The sequence below is a fragment of the Heptranchias perlo genome, chromosome 4 (genome assembly GCF_035084215.1).
Source record: "Heptranchias perlo isolate sHepPer1 chromosome 4, sHepPer1.hap1, whole genome shotgun sequence".
NCBI lineage: Eukaryota > Metazoa > Chordata > Chondrichthyes > Hexanchiformes > Hexanchidae > Heptranchias > Heptranchias perlo.
This window is the reverse complement of record NC_090328.1, coordinates 118582276-118602074: the sequence shown is the minus strand read 5'-3', so window position 1 is coordinate 118602074 and position 19799 is coordinate 118582276. Positions and strand designations below refer to the sequence as shown.

General features: G+C 45.2%; 1 protein-coding gene across 1 annotated transcript in view; it reads right to left on the bottom strand.

Annotated features, from left to right (window-relative positions):
• Positions 1-6361: 6361 nt before the first annotated feature.
• The window catches only part of LOC137320670 (leucine-rich melanocyte differentiation-associated protein), a 29843-nt gene continuing 16405 nt past the window's right edge, over positions 6362-19799 (bottom strand). The window contains exons 3-5 of the mRNA XM_067982349.1: positions 13233-13310; positions 7638-7799; positions 6362-7491 (exon numbers count right to left, since the gene is read on the bottom strand). Of these exons, the coding sequence (XP_067838450.1) occupies positions 7488-7491; positions 7638-7799; positions 13233-13310 (244 nt within the window). The 3' untranslated portion in view covers positions 6362-7487. The remainder of the gene's footprint in view (positions 7492-7637; positions 7800-13232; positions 13311-19799) is intronic.

The following is a 19799-nucleotide window of genomic DNA, read 5'->3' as shown; positions in this document are numbered from 1 at the left end:
TATATTGGACAGACCATGACGTACTTAATTCCTTAAATTCAGTATCACTTCATATTATCTAATCAGTTGTTTGAAACGCATAAAATTGGATGCACACCACATATCAGCTGGGACCAAGATATATAATATTGTTTCTTCCACTGCACGGAAAAGGAAACTTTGCCATAGTTTCTCTTTCTATTGGCGTCTCATGGATGGTGTGCTGCACACAGCCAATACCCTTTAGCTTGGAAATTGCGCTGTGCAATATCATCATCTGAAAATTAATGTGTGTAGCAGATTGGATTTTGCCAGAGATGCCTGAACAAGATTGTTAAATTTATAATATTTAGCACTTTTTCTTTACAATAAGCCAGCAGCCTGAAATTAGTCTCAACAATAATGACTTTTTACATGGAATTGCTTAGAATGTACAGCACCGAAACAGGCCATTCGGTCCAACTGATCTATGCAGGTGTTTATGCTCCACACGAGCCACCTCCCATCCCTCTTCATCTCACCCTATCAGTATATCCCTCTATTCATTTCCCCCTTATGTGTTTATCCAGCTTCCCCTTAAATGCATCTATGTTTTCGCCTCAACTACTCCGTGTGGTAGCGAGTTCCACATTCTAACCACTCTCTGGGTAAAGAAGTTTCTCCTGAATTCCTTATTGGATTTATCAGTAATTTATGAATACTTGCATTTTAAACTGGGGTCAAGAGTGGTATTTTCCACTCATTCTGAAGTCATCTGATTACGGTCATCAACTCCTGTGAGAATCTTGTTCACAGTCCTAGCTTGATATCAGTTCAGTTCCCAGAAGAGAAGCATGAAATTCAGAATTACAATGAAAATAAATCAACTATATGAAAATAAAGGACAACTTTTATTTTTTTCCCAAATGCATGCTGGCTTAAAGCAAACAAAATCTTAAGCACCATGTTTCCCTTGGGGCCCCAGAAAGTGCTTAAAATATGCTTCAGTCATCTCCGATGTATGCTATTTCAGCAAGTAAGTTTCTAAACAGATCTTTCTAACTTTTATATTTCATTGGCTCCCATGGGAGCAGATATTGAACCAAGAGGAGGTTTGCTTAAAGGGGCAATGTCTTGATTTTTTTTAAAAATGCTTGGCAGATTTTAGATGTTTGATACGAGGAGGAACAGCCAGAAAATGTCCATCATTTTTGTGAAAATGATGTTACACACAAGTGACACAATGATGCTTTTTAACACAATTTTTGCAACCATATTGTGCACCTTCAAACAGAATTTTTTTTTCAAAACCTTTTCCATGAAGCTCGTGCCTGGGGGAGAAGGGGGAAGGAATTACTTAGTGCACAAAAAATATGTTAAATGTGAGTACATTTGTTTTGTTCCTGCCTGGGAAGAACAATTTTACTTTGCGCACTTTCTGTGAAATCAGCTGGGTTACAATTAATGTACTCCTGTGTCAGAAGGCTGTGGGTTCAAACTCTGCTCCAGGACCTGAGCAAATAATCCAGGCTAACACTTTAGTGCAGTACTGAGGGAGTGCTGCATTGTTGGAAGTGCTGTCTTTTGGATATGAAGTTAAACCAAAGTCCCGTTTGCCTGCTCAGATGGACATAAAAGGATTTGGGGAGTATAAATATATGTACCTCCTGTCCTCTGGTATTCCCCTCCTAGTTGGTTCCACCTTGCCATTCCATCTCCCCTTTCAAAACTTTCCCTCAATTCTTCTGCTCTACCATTCTTCCTTAATTCTTCCTCCCCCTCATCAACCTTCTCTATTTTCCCTTCTGCTTGTAAGACGTTTGATGCCAAAGTAAACAAGAACAAAAATAAGAACGTTCTTTATTTTGTGTGGCTTGTTTGAGCAGATAGTTTTACAAAGGTGCTATTCACAATTCTGTTGATGCTGTCTGTAGTGGTAATTGGTTTACTGATGATCTTTAAGACCAGGTAATTAGCCAGAAACTTGTATAACTCAAGATAGGAGACTTTTTATGTTACAATAGCAGAATGGATTAGTGTTGAAATGATATTTGCACTGACTGGCTCATGCTACCAGGGATTAGGCTTAGGAATTGTATAAATTTATCCCATCACTAATCATGCTTCTTTTACATTTTTTCAAAACCCTAAATATTCTCACATACCACCCAGCTCCATTGAAAGAGAGAATATACAGTCCCCACCGCTTACAGTGGTTAGTGCTTATGCGATTTGCCTGCTCTACACATTGGACATTGTACTGACCAATATTTAATCCCTCAACCAACATCACTGAAAAAACAGATTATCTGGTCATTACCACATTGCTGTTTGTGGGAGCTTGCTGTGTGCAAATTGGCTGCCGCGTTTTTTTTGTATTCGTGGGCGTCGCTGGCGAGGCCGGCATTTATTGCCCATCCCTAATTGCCCTTGAGAAGGTGGTGGTGAGCCGCTTTCTTGAACCGCTGCAGTCCGTGTGGTGAAGGTTCTCCCACAGTGCTGTTAGTTAGGGAGTGCCAGGATTTTGACCCAGTGACGATGAAGGAACGGTGATATATTTCCAAGTCGGGATGGTGTGTGACATGGAGGGGAACGTGCAGGTGGTGTTGTTCCCATGTGCCTGCTGCCCTTGTCCTTCTAGGCAGTAGAGGTCGCGGGTTTGGGATGTGCTGTCGAAGAAGCCTTGGCAAGTTGCTGCAGTGCATCCTGTGGATGGTACACACTGCAGCCACAGTGCGCCGGTGGTGGATGGGGTGCCAATCAAGCGGGCTGCTTTGTCCTGGATGGTATCGAGCTTCTTGAGTGTTGTTGGAGCTGCACTCATCCAGGCAAGTGGAGAGTATTCCATCACACTCCTGAGTTGTGCCTTGTAGATGGTGGAAAGGCTTTGGGGCGACAGGAGGTGAGTCACTCACCGCAGAATATCCAGCCTCTGTCCTGCTCTTGTAGCCATAGTATTTATATGGCTGGTCCAGTTAAGTTTCTGGTCAATGGTGACCCCCAGGATGTTGATGGTGGGGGGATTCAGCGATGGTAATGCCGTTGAATGTCAAGGGGAGGTGGTTAGACTCTCTCTTGTTGGAAATGGTCTTTGCCTGACACTTGTCTGGCACGTATGTTACTTGCCACTTAACAGCCCAAGCCTGGATGTTGTTGAGGTCTTGCTGCATGCAGGCATGGACTACTTCATTATCTGAGGTGTTGCGAATGGAAATGAACACTGTGTAATCATCAGTGAACATCCCCATTTCTGACCTTATGATGGAGGGAAGGTCATTGATGAAGCAACTTTTTTTTTATTCGTTCATGGGATGTGGGCGTCTCTGGCGAGGCCGGCATTTATTGCCCATCCCTAATTGCCCTTGAGAAGGTGGTGGTGAGCCGCCTTCTTGAACCGCTGCAGTCCGTGTGGTGAAGGTTCTCCCACAGTGCTGTTAGTTAGGGAGTGCCAGGATTTTGACCCAGTGACGATGAAGGAACGGTGATATATTTCCAAGTCGGGATGGTGTGTGACATGGAGGGGAACGTGCAGGTGGTGTTGTTCCCATGTGCCTGCTGCCCTTGTCCTTCTAGGCAGTAGAGGTCGCGGGTTTGGGATGTGCTGTCGAAGAAGCCTTGGCAAGTTGCTGCAGTGCATCCTGTGGATGGTACACACTGCAGCCACAGTGCGCCGGTGGTGGATGGGGTGCCAATCAAGCGGGCTGCTTTGTCCTGGATGGTATCGAGCTTCTTGAGTGTTGTTGGAGCTGCACTCATCCAGGCAAGTGGAGAGTATTCCATCACACTCCTGAGTTGTGCCTTGTAGATGGTGGAAAGGCTTTGGGGCGACAGGAGGTGAGTCACTCACCGCAGAATATCCAGCCTCTGTCCTGCTCTTGTAGCCATAGTATTTATATGGCTGGTCCAGTTAAGTTTCTGGTCAATGGTGACCCCCAGGATGTTGATGGTGGGGGGATTCAGCGATGGTAATGCCGTTGAATGTCAAGGGGAGGTGGTTAGACTCTCTCTTGTTGGAAATGGTCTTTGCCTGACACTTGTCTGGCACGTATGTTACTTGCCACTTATCAGCCCAAGCCTGGATGTTGTTGAGGTCTTGCTGCATGCAGGCATGGACTACTTCATTATCTGAGGTGTTGCGAATGGAAATGAACACTGTGTAATCATCAGTGAACATCCCCATTTCTGACCTTATGATGGAGGGAAGGTCATTGATGAAGCAACTTTTTTTTTATTCGTTCATGGGATGTGGGCGTCTCTGGCGAGGCCGGCATTTATTGCCCATCCCTAATTGCCCTTGAGAAGGTGGTGGTGAGCCGCCTTCTTGAACCGCTGCAGTCCGTGTGGTGAAGGTTCTCCCACAGTGCTGTTAGGAAAGGAGTTCCAGGATTTTGACCCAGCGACGATGAAGGAACGGTGATAGATTTCCAAGTCAGGATGGAGGGGAACGTGCAGGTGGTGTTGTTCCCATGTGCCTGCTGCTCTTGTCCTTCTAGGTGGTAGAGGTTGTGGGTTTGGGAGGTGCTGTCGAAGAAGTCTTGGCGAGTTGCTGCAGTGCATCCTGTGGATGGTACACACTGCAGCCACGGTGCGCCGGTGGTGAATGGAGTGAATGTTTAGGGTGGTGGATGGGGTGCCAATCAAGTGGGCTGCTTTGTCCTGGATGGTGTCAAGCTTTTTGAGTGTTGTTGGAGCTGCACTCATCCAGGCAAGTGGAGAATATTCCATCACACTCCCGACTTGTGCCTTGTAGATGGTGGAAAGGCTCTGGGGAGTCAGGAGGTGAGTCACTCGCTGCAGAATACCCAGCCTCTGACCTGGTCTTGTAGCCACAGTATTTATATGGCTGGTCCAGTTAAGTTTCTGGTCAACGGTGACCCCCAGGATGTTGATGGTGGGGGATTCGGCGATGGTAATGCCGTTGAATGTCAAGGGGAGGTGGTTAGACTCTCTCTTGTTGGAGATTGTCATCGCCTGGCAGTTGTCTGGCGCGAATGTTACTTGCCACTTATGAGCCCAAGCCTGGATATTGTCCAGGTCTTGCTGCATGTGGGCTCAGGCTGCTTCATTATCTGAGGGGTTGTGAATGGAACTGAACACTGTGCAATCATCAACGAACATCCCCATTTCTGACCTTATGATGGAGGGAAGGTCATTGATGAAGCAGCTGAAGATGGTTGGGCCCAGGACACTGCCCTGAGGAACTCCTGCAGCCATGCCCTGGGGCTGAGATGATTGGCCTCCAACAACCACTACCATCTTCCTTTGTGCTAGGTATGACTCCAGCCACTGGAGAGTTTTCCCCCTGATTCCCATTGACTTCAATTTTACTAGGGCTCCTTGGTGCCACACTCAGTCAAATGCTGCCTTGATGTCAAGGGCAGTCACTCTCACCTCACCTCTGGAATTCAGCTCTTTTGTCCATGTTTGGACCAAGGCTGTAATGAGGTCTGGAGCCGAGTGGTCCTGGCGGAACCCAAACTGAGCATCAGTGAGCAGGTTATTGGTGAGTAAGTGCCGCTTGATAGCACTGTCAACAACACCTTCTATCACTTTGCTGATGATTGAGAGTAGACTGATGGGGCGGTAATTGTCCGGATTGGATTTGTCCTGCTTTTTGTGGACAGGACATTCCTGGGCAATTCTCCACATTGTCGGGTAGATGCCAGTGTTGTAGCTGTACTGGAACAGCTTGGCTAGAGGCACAACTAGTTCTGGAGCACAAGTCTTCAGCACTGCAGCTGGGATGTTGTCGGGGCCCATAGCCTTTGCTGTATCCAGTGTACTCAGCCGTTTCTTGATATCATGTGGAGTGAATCGAATTGGCTGAAGACTGGCTTCTGTGATGGTGCGGATATCGGGAGGAGGACGAGATGGATCATCCCCTTGGCACTTCTGGCTGAAGATGGTTGCAAACGCTTCAGCCTTGTCTTTTGCACTCACGTGCTGACTCGGCCATCATTGAGGATGGGGATGTTTGCAGAGCCTCCTCCTCCCGTTAGTTGTTTAATTGTTCACCACCATTCACGACTGGATGTGGCAGGACTGCAGAGCTTTGATCTGATCCGTTGGTTGTGCAATCGCTTAGCTCTGTCTATAGCATGTTGCTTCCGCTGTTTAGCATGCATGTCGTCCTGAGTTGTAGCTTCACCAGGTTGGCACCTCATTTTTATGTACGCCTGGTGCTGCTCCTGGCATGCTCTTCTACACTCCTCATTGAACGTTTCCTACATTACAACAGTGACTACACTTCAAAAAGTACTTCATTGGCTGTAAATCACTTTGGGACATCCTGAGATCATGAACGGCACTATAGAAATGCAAATCTTTCTGTTAAATGGATAGTGCGATTACTATTGAACAAGACTACAGCAAATCACAATTGAATAAACTAAACAAGACTGTATGCAGTGTAACTAATTTTATTTAAATCTCTAAAAAGTCAATTACATATGTTAAAAATGTTAAACAGTAAACAAGTTATTAAAATAATGGGTTCTACATTTAAAAATGATAGGGGGCCACTGATAAGTGCATCGCTCCCACACGCATTTCTGAAACCGGTGAAGAAGTGCCTCCTCAATTTCCCTATCCTTACCCTCGCATTTCCTTTTCCTGTTTGGATTGGAATTTTGATGCCTTTCGCCGTACAGCTTTTCACATTGTTGCAGCAAGTCTGAGCCCATAGATTTTGGAAGACCGAGGGGCTGTGCTGTGTCGCGCTGGCTCATCTTAGGGCAGCTCATTGAGTTTGTTCAGGCGTTCGATTTTAGTGCTGAGGCTGGTGGCGTTCCTCTTTCCAATCACGTTTGCTACCGCAGTCAGTGCTGAGTTAGTGCAAGTTATGACCCCGACACCGCTCAGACGGGATTAACAAGATGCAAACTACTGAGTAAACACCTGTTTCTGCCCGACATACACGGGGCGCTAAGCAGCAACTTTGTATTTGACTATAATGGGAATGGAAAATGGTTAGCGCTTTTTGGCCAATTTAGTCGTGGCTGGTTTAAGTGGTGGGGACTGTAATAATTTCTATGGTCAGTGTATCTCACATAGAACCCAGCCAGACATTAATTACAGGCATTTTTTTGTAAAAACATGAGTGGTAGTACTTTTCTCGGCATTGAATAACATAGCCAGGATACATTTCTCTCTATTAGGTGCCCTTTAATCTTCACATATATATATTTAAAAAAATCTAATATTCCATAAATTATGCTTAACCCTCCTGAATAATAATGGATCATTACAGAGTAATCGACATTTATGCTGTTGAATCCCATCTGTAAAACAATACATATTTCTAGTGAAGAGGTGATGGAAATGTGCAGAACCATATAATAATTCTTAATCCACTGTATATTCATATGAAACTTGTTAGATTTTTGATCTTGGTTCAGAAATATGTTGCAGTCCTGTGTTAATATTCCACCATGACATCCCAATGAACTGCCTGTGATGGTACAATGGAACATCCAATTAACTGTTCTCTTGAAGAGAGGTTTCGCATTAGTCAAAATAACAACAGTGGATTACCTGTTTAAAGACAGAGTAGCACAGCATCAGTTTAAAAGAACCGATCTTCTTATCACTTGGTGCATTTTGCCACACTCCTGCTTTTATTGCTATACATTTTTGCACCATTGCATCAAGAGGCATTGTTTAGAGAATGCATAACTTACGCATTGTATACATCGGAAACATTCTGCTTGTGGCCTTTATTTCTAGATGTGCCCTTTGAACGTTTGGGTCGATAGATACGTTCTGCTTCCATTCGCTCCTCGAGCATCACTTCTTTATCATCCAGAACTTTCAGCGTCGGTATTTGGCTAATGACATAGTGCCTGTATAAAGAAATAGAGAGAGCAATGATAACTGACTGTACATTCACGGGCTCCTTCTTTGTTATGTGCAATGTCTGAGATAATTATCATTTGTTTCAAATCTTTTTTTTTAAATTTCAGAACGTAAAACTTTGATTTTAAACCAAGAGTAAAACTTCAGTTTGCCCAATCGTTGTAAATGTAAAGTTAGTCCAATGTAAAACTGCTCAACCAACATCGCAATTTCTCACATCATGGGGTTCCTTAGCTCAAACGTCAGTGTGAAATTTTCTCTGTGCACTATGTGTAAACCTGCCCAACCAATCGTCCCAGGGTACGAGCAGCCCACCCACATGATGCACGGAATTTCCAGTGGGCCTCCCCAATGTCTGTTTAAGGAACGGTTAATTCTTAACTTTTAGCTTTTGCCTGTTAAGTAAGTTTCTGTTAAAAGGACAGTTTTAAGTTCACTAGATTGATTCCTGGGATCAGACCGTTGTCCTACGAGGAGAGATTGAGTAGGATGGGCTTATATTCTCTGGAGTTTAGAAGAATGAGAGATGATCTCATTGAAATGTATAAAATTCTGAGGGGGCTTGACAGGATAGATGCTGAGAGGCTGTTTCCCCTGGCTGAAGAGTCCAGAACTAGGGGGCATAGTATCAGGATAAGGGGTGGGCTTTAGGACTGAGATGAGGAGGAATTTCTTCACTCAGAGGGTGGTGAATCTTTGGAATTCTCTACCCCAGAGGGCTGAGGATGCTGAGTCGTTGAGTATATTCAAGGCTGAAATCGATAGATTTTTGGACTCTAAGGGAATCAAGGGATCATAGAATCATAGAATGGTTACAGCACAGAAGGAGGCCATTCAGCCCGTCGAATCCATGCAAGCTCTCTGCAAGAGCGATCTAGCTAGTCCCATTTCCCCACCCTTTCCCCGTAGCCTGCAAATTTTTTCCCTTCAAGTACTTATCCAATTCCCTTTTGAAAGCCATGATTGAATCTGCTTCCAGCATCCCTTCAGGCAGCACATTCCAGATCATAACCACTCGCTGTGTAGAAAAGTTTTTTCTCATGTCGCCTTTGGTTCTTTTGCCAATTACCTTAAATCTATGTCCTCTGGTTCTTAACCCTTCTGCCAATGGGAACAGTTTCTCTCTATCTACTCTATCCAGACCCTTCATGATTTTGAATACCTCTATCAAATCTCCTCTTAACCTTCTCTGCTCTAAGGAGAACAACCACAGCTTCTCCAGTCTATCCAGTCCCTCATCCCTGGAATCATTCTAGTAAATCTCTTCTGCACCCTCTCTAAGGCCTTCACATCTTTCCTAAAGTGCGGTGCCCAGAACTGGACACAATACTCCAGTTGTGGCCGAACCAGTGTTTTATAAAGGTGCATCATAACCTCCTTGCTTTTGTACTCTATGCCTCTATTTATAAAGCCCAGGATCCTGCATGCTTTTTTAACTATGGGGATCGGGCAGGAAAGTGGAGTTGAGGTCGAAGATCAGCCATGATCTTATTAATTGGATGAGCAGGCTCGAGGGGCCGTATGGCCTACTCTTGCTCTTAGTTCTTATGTTCTAAGTTAAAAGGAATTCCAGTCAGAGAGCTTTATTGGATGACAAGTTACTGCACAAACACAGACACACAACAAACAGGGACAGTCTTTGCTGATAAGAGATTCAGCAAAGGCAACAAACTTTGTTAGCTCAAGCCTTGAAAAGGCACCTGCCATCGATCTGGAAAACTAGGGAGTGTGAGTCAAGTTATGGGGGGGTGATTCTTGTTAAAACTGAAGTCCAGCTAACTGGATGAGGTAATACTATAAAACATGTCACATGTGAAAGAAAGGTCTATAAACAGGGGTGTTAGAATAGATACTTCAGAATTCGACAAGGCTTGGCCAGCCGTTAAACCTTTGAGCTCGAAACCTCTGACGCGGTGAATTCTCCGGTACCTTGTACCGTGTCTGAAGTAAGTGTGTAATTATTATTAGTAATGGTTATCATTGTATATGTGCAATTGTTGGTAACAATGGGAATGCTTAATTCCTATGAAAGCCAATAAATACCTTTGAATCCTATCACCTTGTGGAATAACTTGTAAATATGTAAATAAGAAAATCCATTCCCTAACAACCTTTTAACACAAGGTTGCATTCCCTGCTTTGAATTTCGGTTGAGCAACGCTAGGCACCAGAGGTGAGTCGGAGTGTTGCCCCCTCAAGTTTTCTGATGCCTCCCTGGAGGTCCTGGTGAAGGGTGTCAGGGTGAGGAGGGAGGTACTGTTCCCCAGCGCCCACAGGAGCATCCCCTGGGCCTCGGTGCTTGGGCCCCAGCTATTCACAATCTATATCAATGATTTGGATGAGGGGACCAAATGTAATATTTCCAAGTTTGCTGATGACACAAAACTAGGTGGTAATGTGAGTTGTGAGGAGGATGCTAAGAGGCTTCAAGGGGATATAGACAGGCTAAGTGAGTGGGCAAGAACATGGCAGATGGAATATAATGTGGAAAAATGTGAAGTTATCCACTTTGGTAGGAAAAATAGAAATGCAGAGTATTTCTTAAATGGTGAGAGATTGGGAAATGTTGATGTTCAAAGGGACCTGGGTGTCCTTGTACATGAGTCACTGAAAACTAACATGCAGGTGCAGCAAGCAATTAGGAAGGCAAATGGTCTGTTGGCCTTTATTACAAGCGGATTTGAGTACAGGAGTAAAGATGTCTTACTGCAATTATATAGGGCCTTGGTGAGACCGTACCTGGAGTATTGTGTACAATTTTGATCTCCTTACCTAAGGAAGGATATACTTGCCATAGAGGGAATGCAACGAAGGTTCACCAGACTGATTCCTGGGATAACGGGATTGTCGTATGAGGAGAGATTGAGTAGACTAGGCCTGCATTCTCTAGAGTTTAGAAGAATGAGAGGTGATCTCATTGAAACATACAGAATTCTTACAGGGCTCGACAGGGTAGATGCAGGGAGGACGTTTCCCCTGGCTGGGGAGTCTAGAACCAGGGGTCACAGACTCAGAATAAGGGGTAGGCCATTTAGGAATGAGATGAGGAGAAATTTCTTCACTCAGAGGGTGGTGAATCTTTGAAATTCTCTACCCCAGAGGGCTGTGGAGGCTCAGTCATTGAATAGATTCAAATCAGAGATTGTTAGATTTCCATATATTAAAGGCATCAAGAGATATGGGGATGGTGCAGGAAAATGGAGTTGAGGTAGAAGATTAGCCACGATCTTGTGGAATGGCGGAGCAGGTTCGAGGGGCCGGATGGCCTACTGCTGCTCCTATTTCTTGTGTTCTTATGTTCTTACTTGTGCAGGCCTGGACAGAGTATGTTGAGAGGGTCAGTGCCAGCAGCATCACCCCCAGGACATGTCTTTAGTGTAGGAAGTGGTTCAATGGCCTTACAAGAGCAGCAAGGGTAAGTACAGCTCTTTATCACTCCACCTCTCTCCACAACACCTGACAACACTTGTTTCTCCTCTTCCCCCACCACTCTCAACAGTTCCATCACAACCTTCAGCGTACAATCACATTCCAAACACACTCACCTCTTCTTTGCTCTCTTCACACCGCACACTAAAACCATTCTCTTCTCACATCCTAGCACTTGCACAACCACAAACTACTTCCACTCACTCCTTCTTCACTTCACGTGCCACGCGCTTGGCTCTACATTCATCATCTTCCCCATCCTCATTCCATCTTGCTCCTGCTCCACCTCCTGACACATGCACTATATGCACAAGCCCTGCACATCTCCACTTACCTTCTCAACAGCCACTCACTAACTCTCGCCCTTTCTTTCTGCCGGACAAGACAGCGCGTAAGGTCAGGGAGAGGACCAAGAGCAGGGGAGGAGTAGCCAACATTATACCACTCACCGAAGCAGAGCAGGAAGCCCTGATTAGTGGCCCAAGCAGAGCCATGAGCATCAAAGAAGGCGAGGTTGGCAGCTTCACTGAGGGGGGTGTGTCTATATTACTTGTAAACCTTCATTCACCTCAGCAAATATTCAGCAACCTTCACAACTTCAAGCTGCATTCTCAAGACTGTCACCTGCTAATGTTCAGCTTCTCAGTGCCTTTCTAACTCTTGTCCCTTTTTCACTTTCCTCTCAGTCCTTTCCAGCCACAAGAGGCTCCTGCAGAAGACATCTCGGAGCAGGACAATCTTCCTGAGGGAGCCCTGTCACACGCTCCATCCCTTCCGGGCACCAGCAGATATACTGGCACTCCATGTGGGTTAGATAGTGAGGCGGGGATGTCTGCACACGGTGAAACACCCAGCACCAGATGGTACTGGTGGCAGAGATAGCCCAGGGGAGAGAGCTCGCCGGAGGGCAAGGTCCTCTCCCAGCTTTGCTGAGCAGGACAGAGATGAGGACCTAAGTGGTGCAGCCATGAAAAAAAAGAAAGCTGCTTGCCTCACACAAGCAGTTGTACCAAACATTGAAAGTCCTGCCAAGGAGTTTTAGCACTATGGCTAAAAGTGTGGAGGAGTCAAAATGATACCAGGGCTAAAAGGGTTAAATTATGAGGACATGTTGCATAGACTAGGCTTTTATTCCCTTGTGAATAGAAGATTAAGGGATGATCTAATTGAGGTGTTTAAGATAATTAAAGGATTTGATAGGGTAGATAGAGAGAAACTATTTCCACTGGTGAGGGATTCCAGAAAAAGGGGACATGATCTTAAAATTAGAGCTAGGCCGTTCAGGGGTGATGTCAGGAAGCACTTCTTCACACAAAGTGGGGTGGAAATCTGGATCACTCTCCCCAAAAAGCTGTTGAGGCTGGGTGTCAATTGAAAATTTCAGAATGAGACTGATTGATTTTTGTTAGGTAAGGGTATTAAGGGTTACGGAACCAAGTCGGGTAGATGGAGTTAAAGTACAGATCAGCCATGATCGAATTGAATGGTGGAACAGGCTCGAGGGGCTGAATGGCCTCCTCCTGTTCATATGTTCCTGTGGAATTGTTGAGCAATGAATTGTTCAACCATTGGCAAAGAGGTCCTTCCACCCCCTCTTCTTCATTAACACCTTCAGCTTCCAGAAGCAGCAAGATTTTTTGCATTGGGACATTATGCAGAAAGCCTCAAGCTATAATGACTCTTTGAGACTCTACCCGGGATCATAGAATCATAGAAAATTTACAGAGCAGAAGGAGGCCATTCGGCCCATCGTGTCCGCGCCGGCTGAGAATCGAGCCACCAAGCCTAATCCCACTTTCCCGCATTTGGTCCGTAGCCCTGCAGGTCACGGGATGTAGTGCAGGGCTCCACCAGATTTATCTAGGGACCTAAAAATGGGACAACAAAATGCGAAAAGTCTGCTTAAATCACACTTCTTGTAGTTGCATTCGTCTCATTCTTTCGCTTGTCCCCATTGCCTGTGGAAGCCTTACTGAAGTCTTACTGCTTACCTATAGTCTATGTAGTCCTGTAAACTCCCTCCATTAAAATAGCTTGGCGCAGCCTCATTGTTCATCATACTGAGAATCCTAAAGGTAAGTTTCATATGCAAAATAATGAGTTATTAAACTGATTGCACCAACTCTGAAACAACCAGCCTGTTAAACAAATATTCAACAAAATATTCATAAAAAGACAACTATAATCTTTATCCGGTTATCTGGTAGTTTTCAAACTGGTAGTAAATTGACACACACCCCTATGCCTTTGATTTTTTTTTAATTCCCCTGTAGCGGGTCCCAAATATTTAGACACTTGCGCCCACTGCACTGTTCTCACCTTCATTTTCAGTATGGTATTGAACCCCCTCACTGATATAATTAACTGCTCAAGGTCATTTTAATAATGATAATTGCAGAGATTTGCCTTTAGGAAAAGAGCGCACTATGTGTGTGGCTGGGCTAGCTGGTCAGTCAACAGCTCTTTAAACACTGCTGCTTGTAGTTAACGGGGAGCCGCACTCTGAGGGCATTTAAAGGATTGCTCCTTTTGTGTATGAGGCTCTGAAGTTCTTATCCCAGAAGGTGCAGCAAAGGAAGGTTGCCCTCTTTGGAGGTGAGGAACACCCTCTCCTACAATACAACAGTGACTACACTACAATTAATTAAAGGATTTGATAGGGTAGATAGAGAGAAACTATTTCCTCTGGTGGGGGGAGTCCAGAACAAGGGGGGCATAACCTTAAAATTAGAGCTAGGCCATTTAAGGGTGATGTCAGGAAGCGTAGTCATTGTTGTATTGACACACTGAGCACTCGCACAACTCACAATACTAGGGAGAAAAAAAATATAGGACACCATCAACTCTTTCTTTATAAAGAAAAAAATAAAGTAAGTAAACAAAGAAAGTAAATGATTAACCTCTGATTGACCTTAGACTGTCCAGATTTGCAGCAAATAGACCATGTGACTTTAAACGGACGGCGCAAGTTAAAAATCCTCTACCTTAGCAACAGAATAATATGCTAGGTGTTGCATGCTGTAATACTCCTCTAACATACCATCAGCAGCACCACTGAGGATCGACCAATGCTTTAATAATTACATCGAATGTTACAGCACAGAAACAGGCCATTTGGCCCAATTGGTCTGTGCCGGTGTTTATGCTCCACAAGAGCCTCCTCTCATCTGACTTCATCTCACCCTATTAAAATATCCTTCTATTCCTTTCTCTCCCATGTACTTATCTAGCTTCCCCTTAAATGCTATGAGAATTCCTGCTCTAAAAAACAGCCAATAAAGCTAAAAAAAAATATTTTTTGTATTTTTTTTCAAACAAAGGCCTTTTTGACCATTTACCCAGCCCTTTTTGTTGCTGTGCTTTGCTGATCTTGCTGTGATATTACCAAGCCTCTCACTGCAGACACTGAGGTAGATTTACAACATGCCGCCTAGGCGTAAAACTGGCACTGAGGAATTGGCCGGCCGTTACAGAGTCCGCACGATCTTCATTTCCGTTAAAGTGGCAGTTTTATGCCCAGGTAGCAAGTTTTAATCCTACCCCACTGTTTCAAAATCGTCCCGCTGATCACATTCTTAACCTTCCAAACCTTCTGTTTTGAAATTATGTACGTGCCGTGTTATGTCTGTAACCGCTTGATTGTTAACCTTCCATCTGTTTCGCCAGGAATGCTGCACAGAGGCAAACAATCTCACACCGTACAAAGGTGAAGAGGTGCTAGACAAACCATACAAAATGTGTTGATGTCATTTATAAGGCACGTTGCCAAAGGCCAATGTAATATTGCACTGGCAAAATCTTAAAAGGGGTTCTGTTGTCCTGGCAAAAAATGTCCCGAATGTCAATTTTGCCAAGTTAGTAAAGAGGTACATAACGACACAATTTTGTGATATGGTGCTATTAGTATAGAACTAATCATGATACTGATTCTATGGATCCCAGGGAAAAGCTCCCTATGACTGCTGTGCGGGTGGCAAGTATCCCGCATGATAGGGGGATCTGACCTCGCTGGATTCAGCAAGGTTGGCTCATTTTATAACGAGTCACCATGCGGTTTCCACATGCCTGCTGTTTGTGATACCTGAGAGGCGCTGCAGTGGTGGAATCTCGCCAGGGACCAGAGCTATGAACTATGAACTATGACACTTTGGATGTTCTTGTGGAGGTGGTGTGAAAGCCCCTTGACCTCGGTGGCATGAGGCCTGGGTGGCATAAACTCCCGGGCCTTATCTTTTTTTTTATTCGTTCATGGGATGTGGGCGTCACTGGCAAGGCCAGCATTTATTGCCCATCCCTAATTGCCCTTGAGAAGGTGGTGGTGAGCCGCCTTCTTGAACCGCTGCAGTCCGTGTGGTGAAGGTTCTGCATGCCCCTGGCCAGATGCCCACCCGAAACCGGCAGATGACCAGCAGGCGGGAGTGGAATGTCAGGTAGACACTGGTGGAGATCGAAGGAACGGTCAACAAGGAAAGCCAAAAAAAAAACAAAGTTTTTGAAAACATACCTTTTGGGCCTGCTCTGGCCCCGGCACCTCTTTCCACTTGGGCTACTGGTTAAAATAATAGTCGGGCCCCAATGACATCATCAGAGCCCGATCTGTATATTTAAACAACAACAACTTGTATTTATATAGCGCTTTTAACATTGTAAAATGTCCCAAGGTGCTTCACAGGAGCAATTATCAAATTAAATTTGACACCAAGCCATATAAAGAGATATTAGGACAGGTGACCAAAAGCTTGATCAAAGGGGTAGGTTTTAAGGAGCGTCTTAAAGGAGAAGATGTTTAGAGAGGGAATTCCAGAGCTTAGGGCCTGGGCAGCTGAAGGCACGGCCGCCAATGGTGGAGCGATGAAAATCGGGGATGCACAAGAGGCCAGAATTGGAGGAGCGCAGAGATCTCAGAGGATTGTAGGGCTGGAGGGGCGAGGCCATGGAGGGATTTGAAAACAAGGATGAGAATTTTAAAATCAAGGCGTTGCTGGACTGGGAGCCAGTGTAAGTCAGCGAGCACAGGGGTGATGAGTGAACGGGACTTGGTGCGAGTTAAGATATAGGCAGCAGAGTTTTGGACGAGCTCAAGTTTACGGAGGGTGGAAGCTGGGAGGCCAGGAGACCATTGGTATAGTTGAGTCTGGGGGTAACAAAGGCATGGATGAGGGTTACAGCAGCAGATGAGCTGAGGCGGGAATGGAGACGGGCAATGTTACGTGGGTGGATGTAGGCGGTCTTGGTGATGGTGTGGATATATGGAAGAGCAGGAGCAGGTTAAAACTGAAGACTGCGGGAAGGGAGTGGGAAGTCTCCAGGCCAATTTTAACCGTCCACCAGCGTGGGTTCCGCCTGGTAGCAAGGGTTAAAATGCTCCGGTGATCAGAGGTGATCCTTCTACTTTGTTTATGACGGTCGCTAACTATCAGCAATCAGAGGAAGGTTTTGCCCCATAAAATCTAGGGAGTAGCTACATCTAGTGGATTGTGTCAGTATTTTCACCTCAATGAGAATTTTGGAAACAAAGACCATGACAAATACAGTTGCTGAAGAGTTCTTCAGATATAGTTGCAGGCCAGAAACAGACATGTACATTATCCGATTCAACTGTAACATAATATTTCTGTGACAGCTACAGAAATGTAAAAGAGAATTGAATCAGATAATTTACATCATTGTTTCGGGTCTGCAGGTACTTGTCCTATTCTTTAGCTGTCACCAATTCACGTTACCCTCACCACCATTTATGTTCACAGTAACAAGGTGGGTCCCATAGGCAGGCCACATCTCCTATAAACTGAAACTTATAGGCCTCATGCCTGAGCTGAACGGGTTAGCATGCTGCAGGATTAATAATGATCCTTTTCTCAAGTTACACATATACCAGACTCCCACCAAGCTTTCCTGATCACTCCGAAAGGCAAATAACTGCCATGCTGATGGACCACATATTTCAGGCTAAACTGCAATTGGTATTTATTGTAAGACATAAATTTATACCTGAGCAAAATAAATCAGCAAGTAACCGCATCACAACACTTAACTTTTACCACTACTTTAAGGCATTTTCAGAGGCCAAAATAACAAAGGTTTTGAAATTCCTAGGCCAGTTTTCAGAGGTTTGTTTTAATGAAGGGGCCGATTTTCAGTTCGGGCAGAAATTGTGTAGGCAGTGGGCAGTGCATGCCGCGGGGCCAGCTCGACGTCACGGCGAGAGGCCCAAACCAATTTCATAGGCAGGTCGCATTAACATTCTGTCAGTGAGCTGCCCACGTGTTTGGAGTGTGGACAGGTGGCTCGCTGATTGCGGGTGGGGGAGGGGGCGGACAGGAAATCCGGTAGCTCCTCCATGGACCCAAGGCAGCAGAGATGCATTTGGTGGGGGGGGGGGGGGGGGTTTGAGCAGGTGATAGCAGAGAAGCCGTGGAAGGTCCATCATTGGGTGGGTTGGTTTTTTTGTGGGGACAGGAGAAACATGCGTGCTCCTCCTGGCCCCACAAAAACCATTGAAAGAAACATTACCTTTTCCATTTTCAAAGCGGCCTCCTATGTAAAAGAAAGAAAGAACTTGCATTTATATAGCGCCTTTCATGATCTCAGGATGTCACAAAGCCCTTTACAGCCAATGAAGTACTTTTGAAGTGTAGTCACTGTTGTAATGTCGGAAATGCAGCAGCCAATTTGAGCACAGCAAGATCCCACAAACAGCAAATTGATAAAGACCAGATAATCTGTTTTAACGATGTTGGTTGCGGGATTAATATTGGCTAGGTCACTGGGGAGAACTCTCCCTGCTCTTCTTCGAAATAGTGCCATGGGATCTTTTACATCCACCTGAGAGGGCGGATGGGGCATCGGTTTAACGTCTCATCTGAAAGACGGCTCTTCTAACAGTGCAGCACTCCCTCGGTACTGCACTGGGAGTGTCAGCCTGGATTATGTGCTCAAGTCTCTGGAGTGGGACGTGAACCCACAACCTTCTGACTCCGAGGTGAGAGGGCTACCCACTGAGACAATAGAATTGCCACTAATAGCTCAGTGGAGTTCCATCAAATCTCTGGAACACGAAGCTAAATGGTTTGAAACATATTTAAAAAACCCTGCAGTGCTTGTCCCAACCGAAATAGCCCCAGATACAGAACTGTCAATCATCAACAACAATAACAACTTGCATTTATACAGTGTTTATAACGTAGCAAATCGTCTCAGGGCGTTTCGCAGGAGTGTTAGCAACAAAATTTGACACCAAACCACATAAGAGCATAAGAAATAGGAGCAGGAGTAGGCCATATGGTCCCTCGAGCCTGCTCCGCCATTCAATCAGATCATGGCTGATCTTCAACTTTCACTTTCCCACCCGATCCCCATATCCCTTGATTCGCCTGCATAGGGAGATATTAAGACAGGTGACCAAAAGCTTGGGTCAAAGAGGTAGGTTTTAAAGAGCGACTAAAAGGAGGAGAGAGAGGCGGGGAGGTTTAGGGAGGGAATTCCAGAGCTTAGGGCTGAGGCAGCTGAAGGCACAGCCGCCAATGATGGAGCGATGAAAATCGGGGACGCGCAAGAGACCAGAATTGAAGGAGCGCAGAGATCTCAGAGGGTTAGAATCATAGAATCATAGAATCTTAGAAAGTTACGGCACAGAAGGAGGCTATTTGGCCCATGGTGTCCGTGCCGGCCAAAAAAGAGCTATCCAGCTTAATCCCACTTTCCAGCTCTTGGTCCGTAGCCCTGTAGGTTACGGCACCTCAAGTGCACATCCAAATACTTTTTAAATGAGTTGAGGGTTTCTGCCTTTACCACCCTTTCAGGCAGTGAGTTCCAGACCCCCACAACCCTCTGGGTAAAAAAATTTCTCCTCAGCTCCCCTCTAATCCTTCTACCAATTACTTTAAATCTACGCCCCCTGGTCACTAACCCCTCTGCTAAGGGAAATAGGTCCTCTCTATCTAGTCCTGTCATAATTTTATATACCTCAATTAAATCTCCCCTCAGCCTCCTTTGTTCCAAAGAAAACAACCCCAGCCTATCCAATCTTTTCTCATAGCTAAAATTCTCCAGCCCTGGCACATCCTCGTAAGTCTCCTCTGTACCCTCTCTAGTGCAATCACATCTTTCCTGTAATGTGGTGACCAGAACTGTACACAGTACTCAAGCTCTGGCCTAACCAATGTTTTATACAGTTCTAGCTAACCTCCCTGCTCTTATATTCTATGCCTCAGCTATTAGGGCAATTAGGGATGGGCAATAAATGCTGGCCTTGTCAGCGACGCCCACATCACGTGAACGAATAAAAAAAATAAAGGAAAGTATCCCGAAAGCCTTTTTAACCACCTTATCTATCTGTCCTGCCACCTTCAGGGATCTGTGGGCATGCACTCCAAGGTCCCTCTGTTCCTCTACACCTCTCAAGATCATCCCATTTATTGTGTGCTCCCTTTCCTTGCTTGTTCTCCCCAAATGCATTACTACACACTTCTCTGGATTGAATTCCATTTGCCAATTTTCTGCCCATCTGACCAGTCCATTGATATCCTCCTGCAGTCTACAGCTTTCCTCCTCACTAT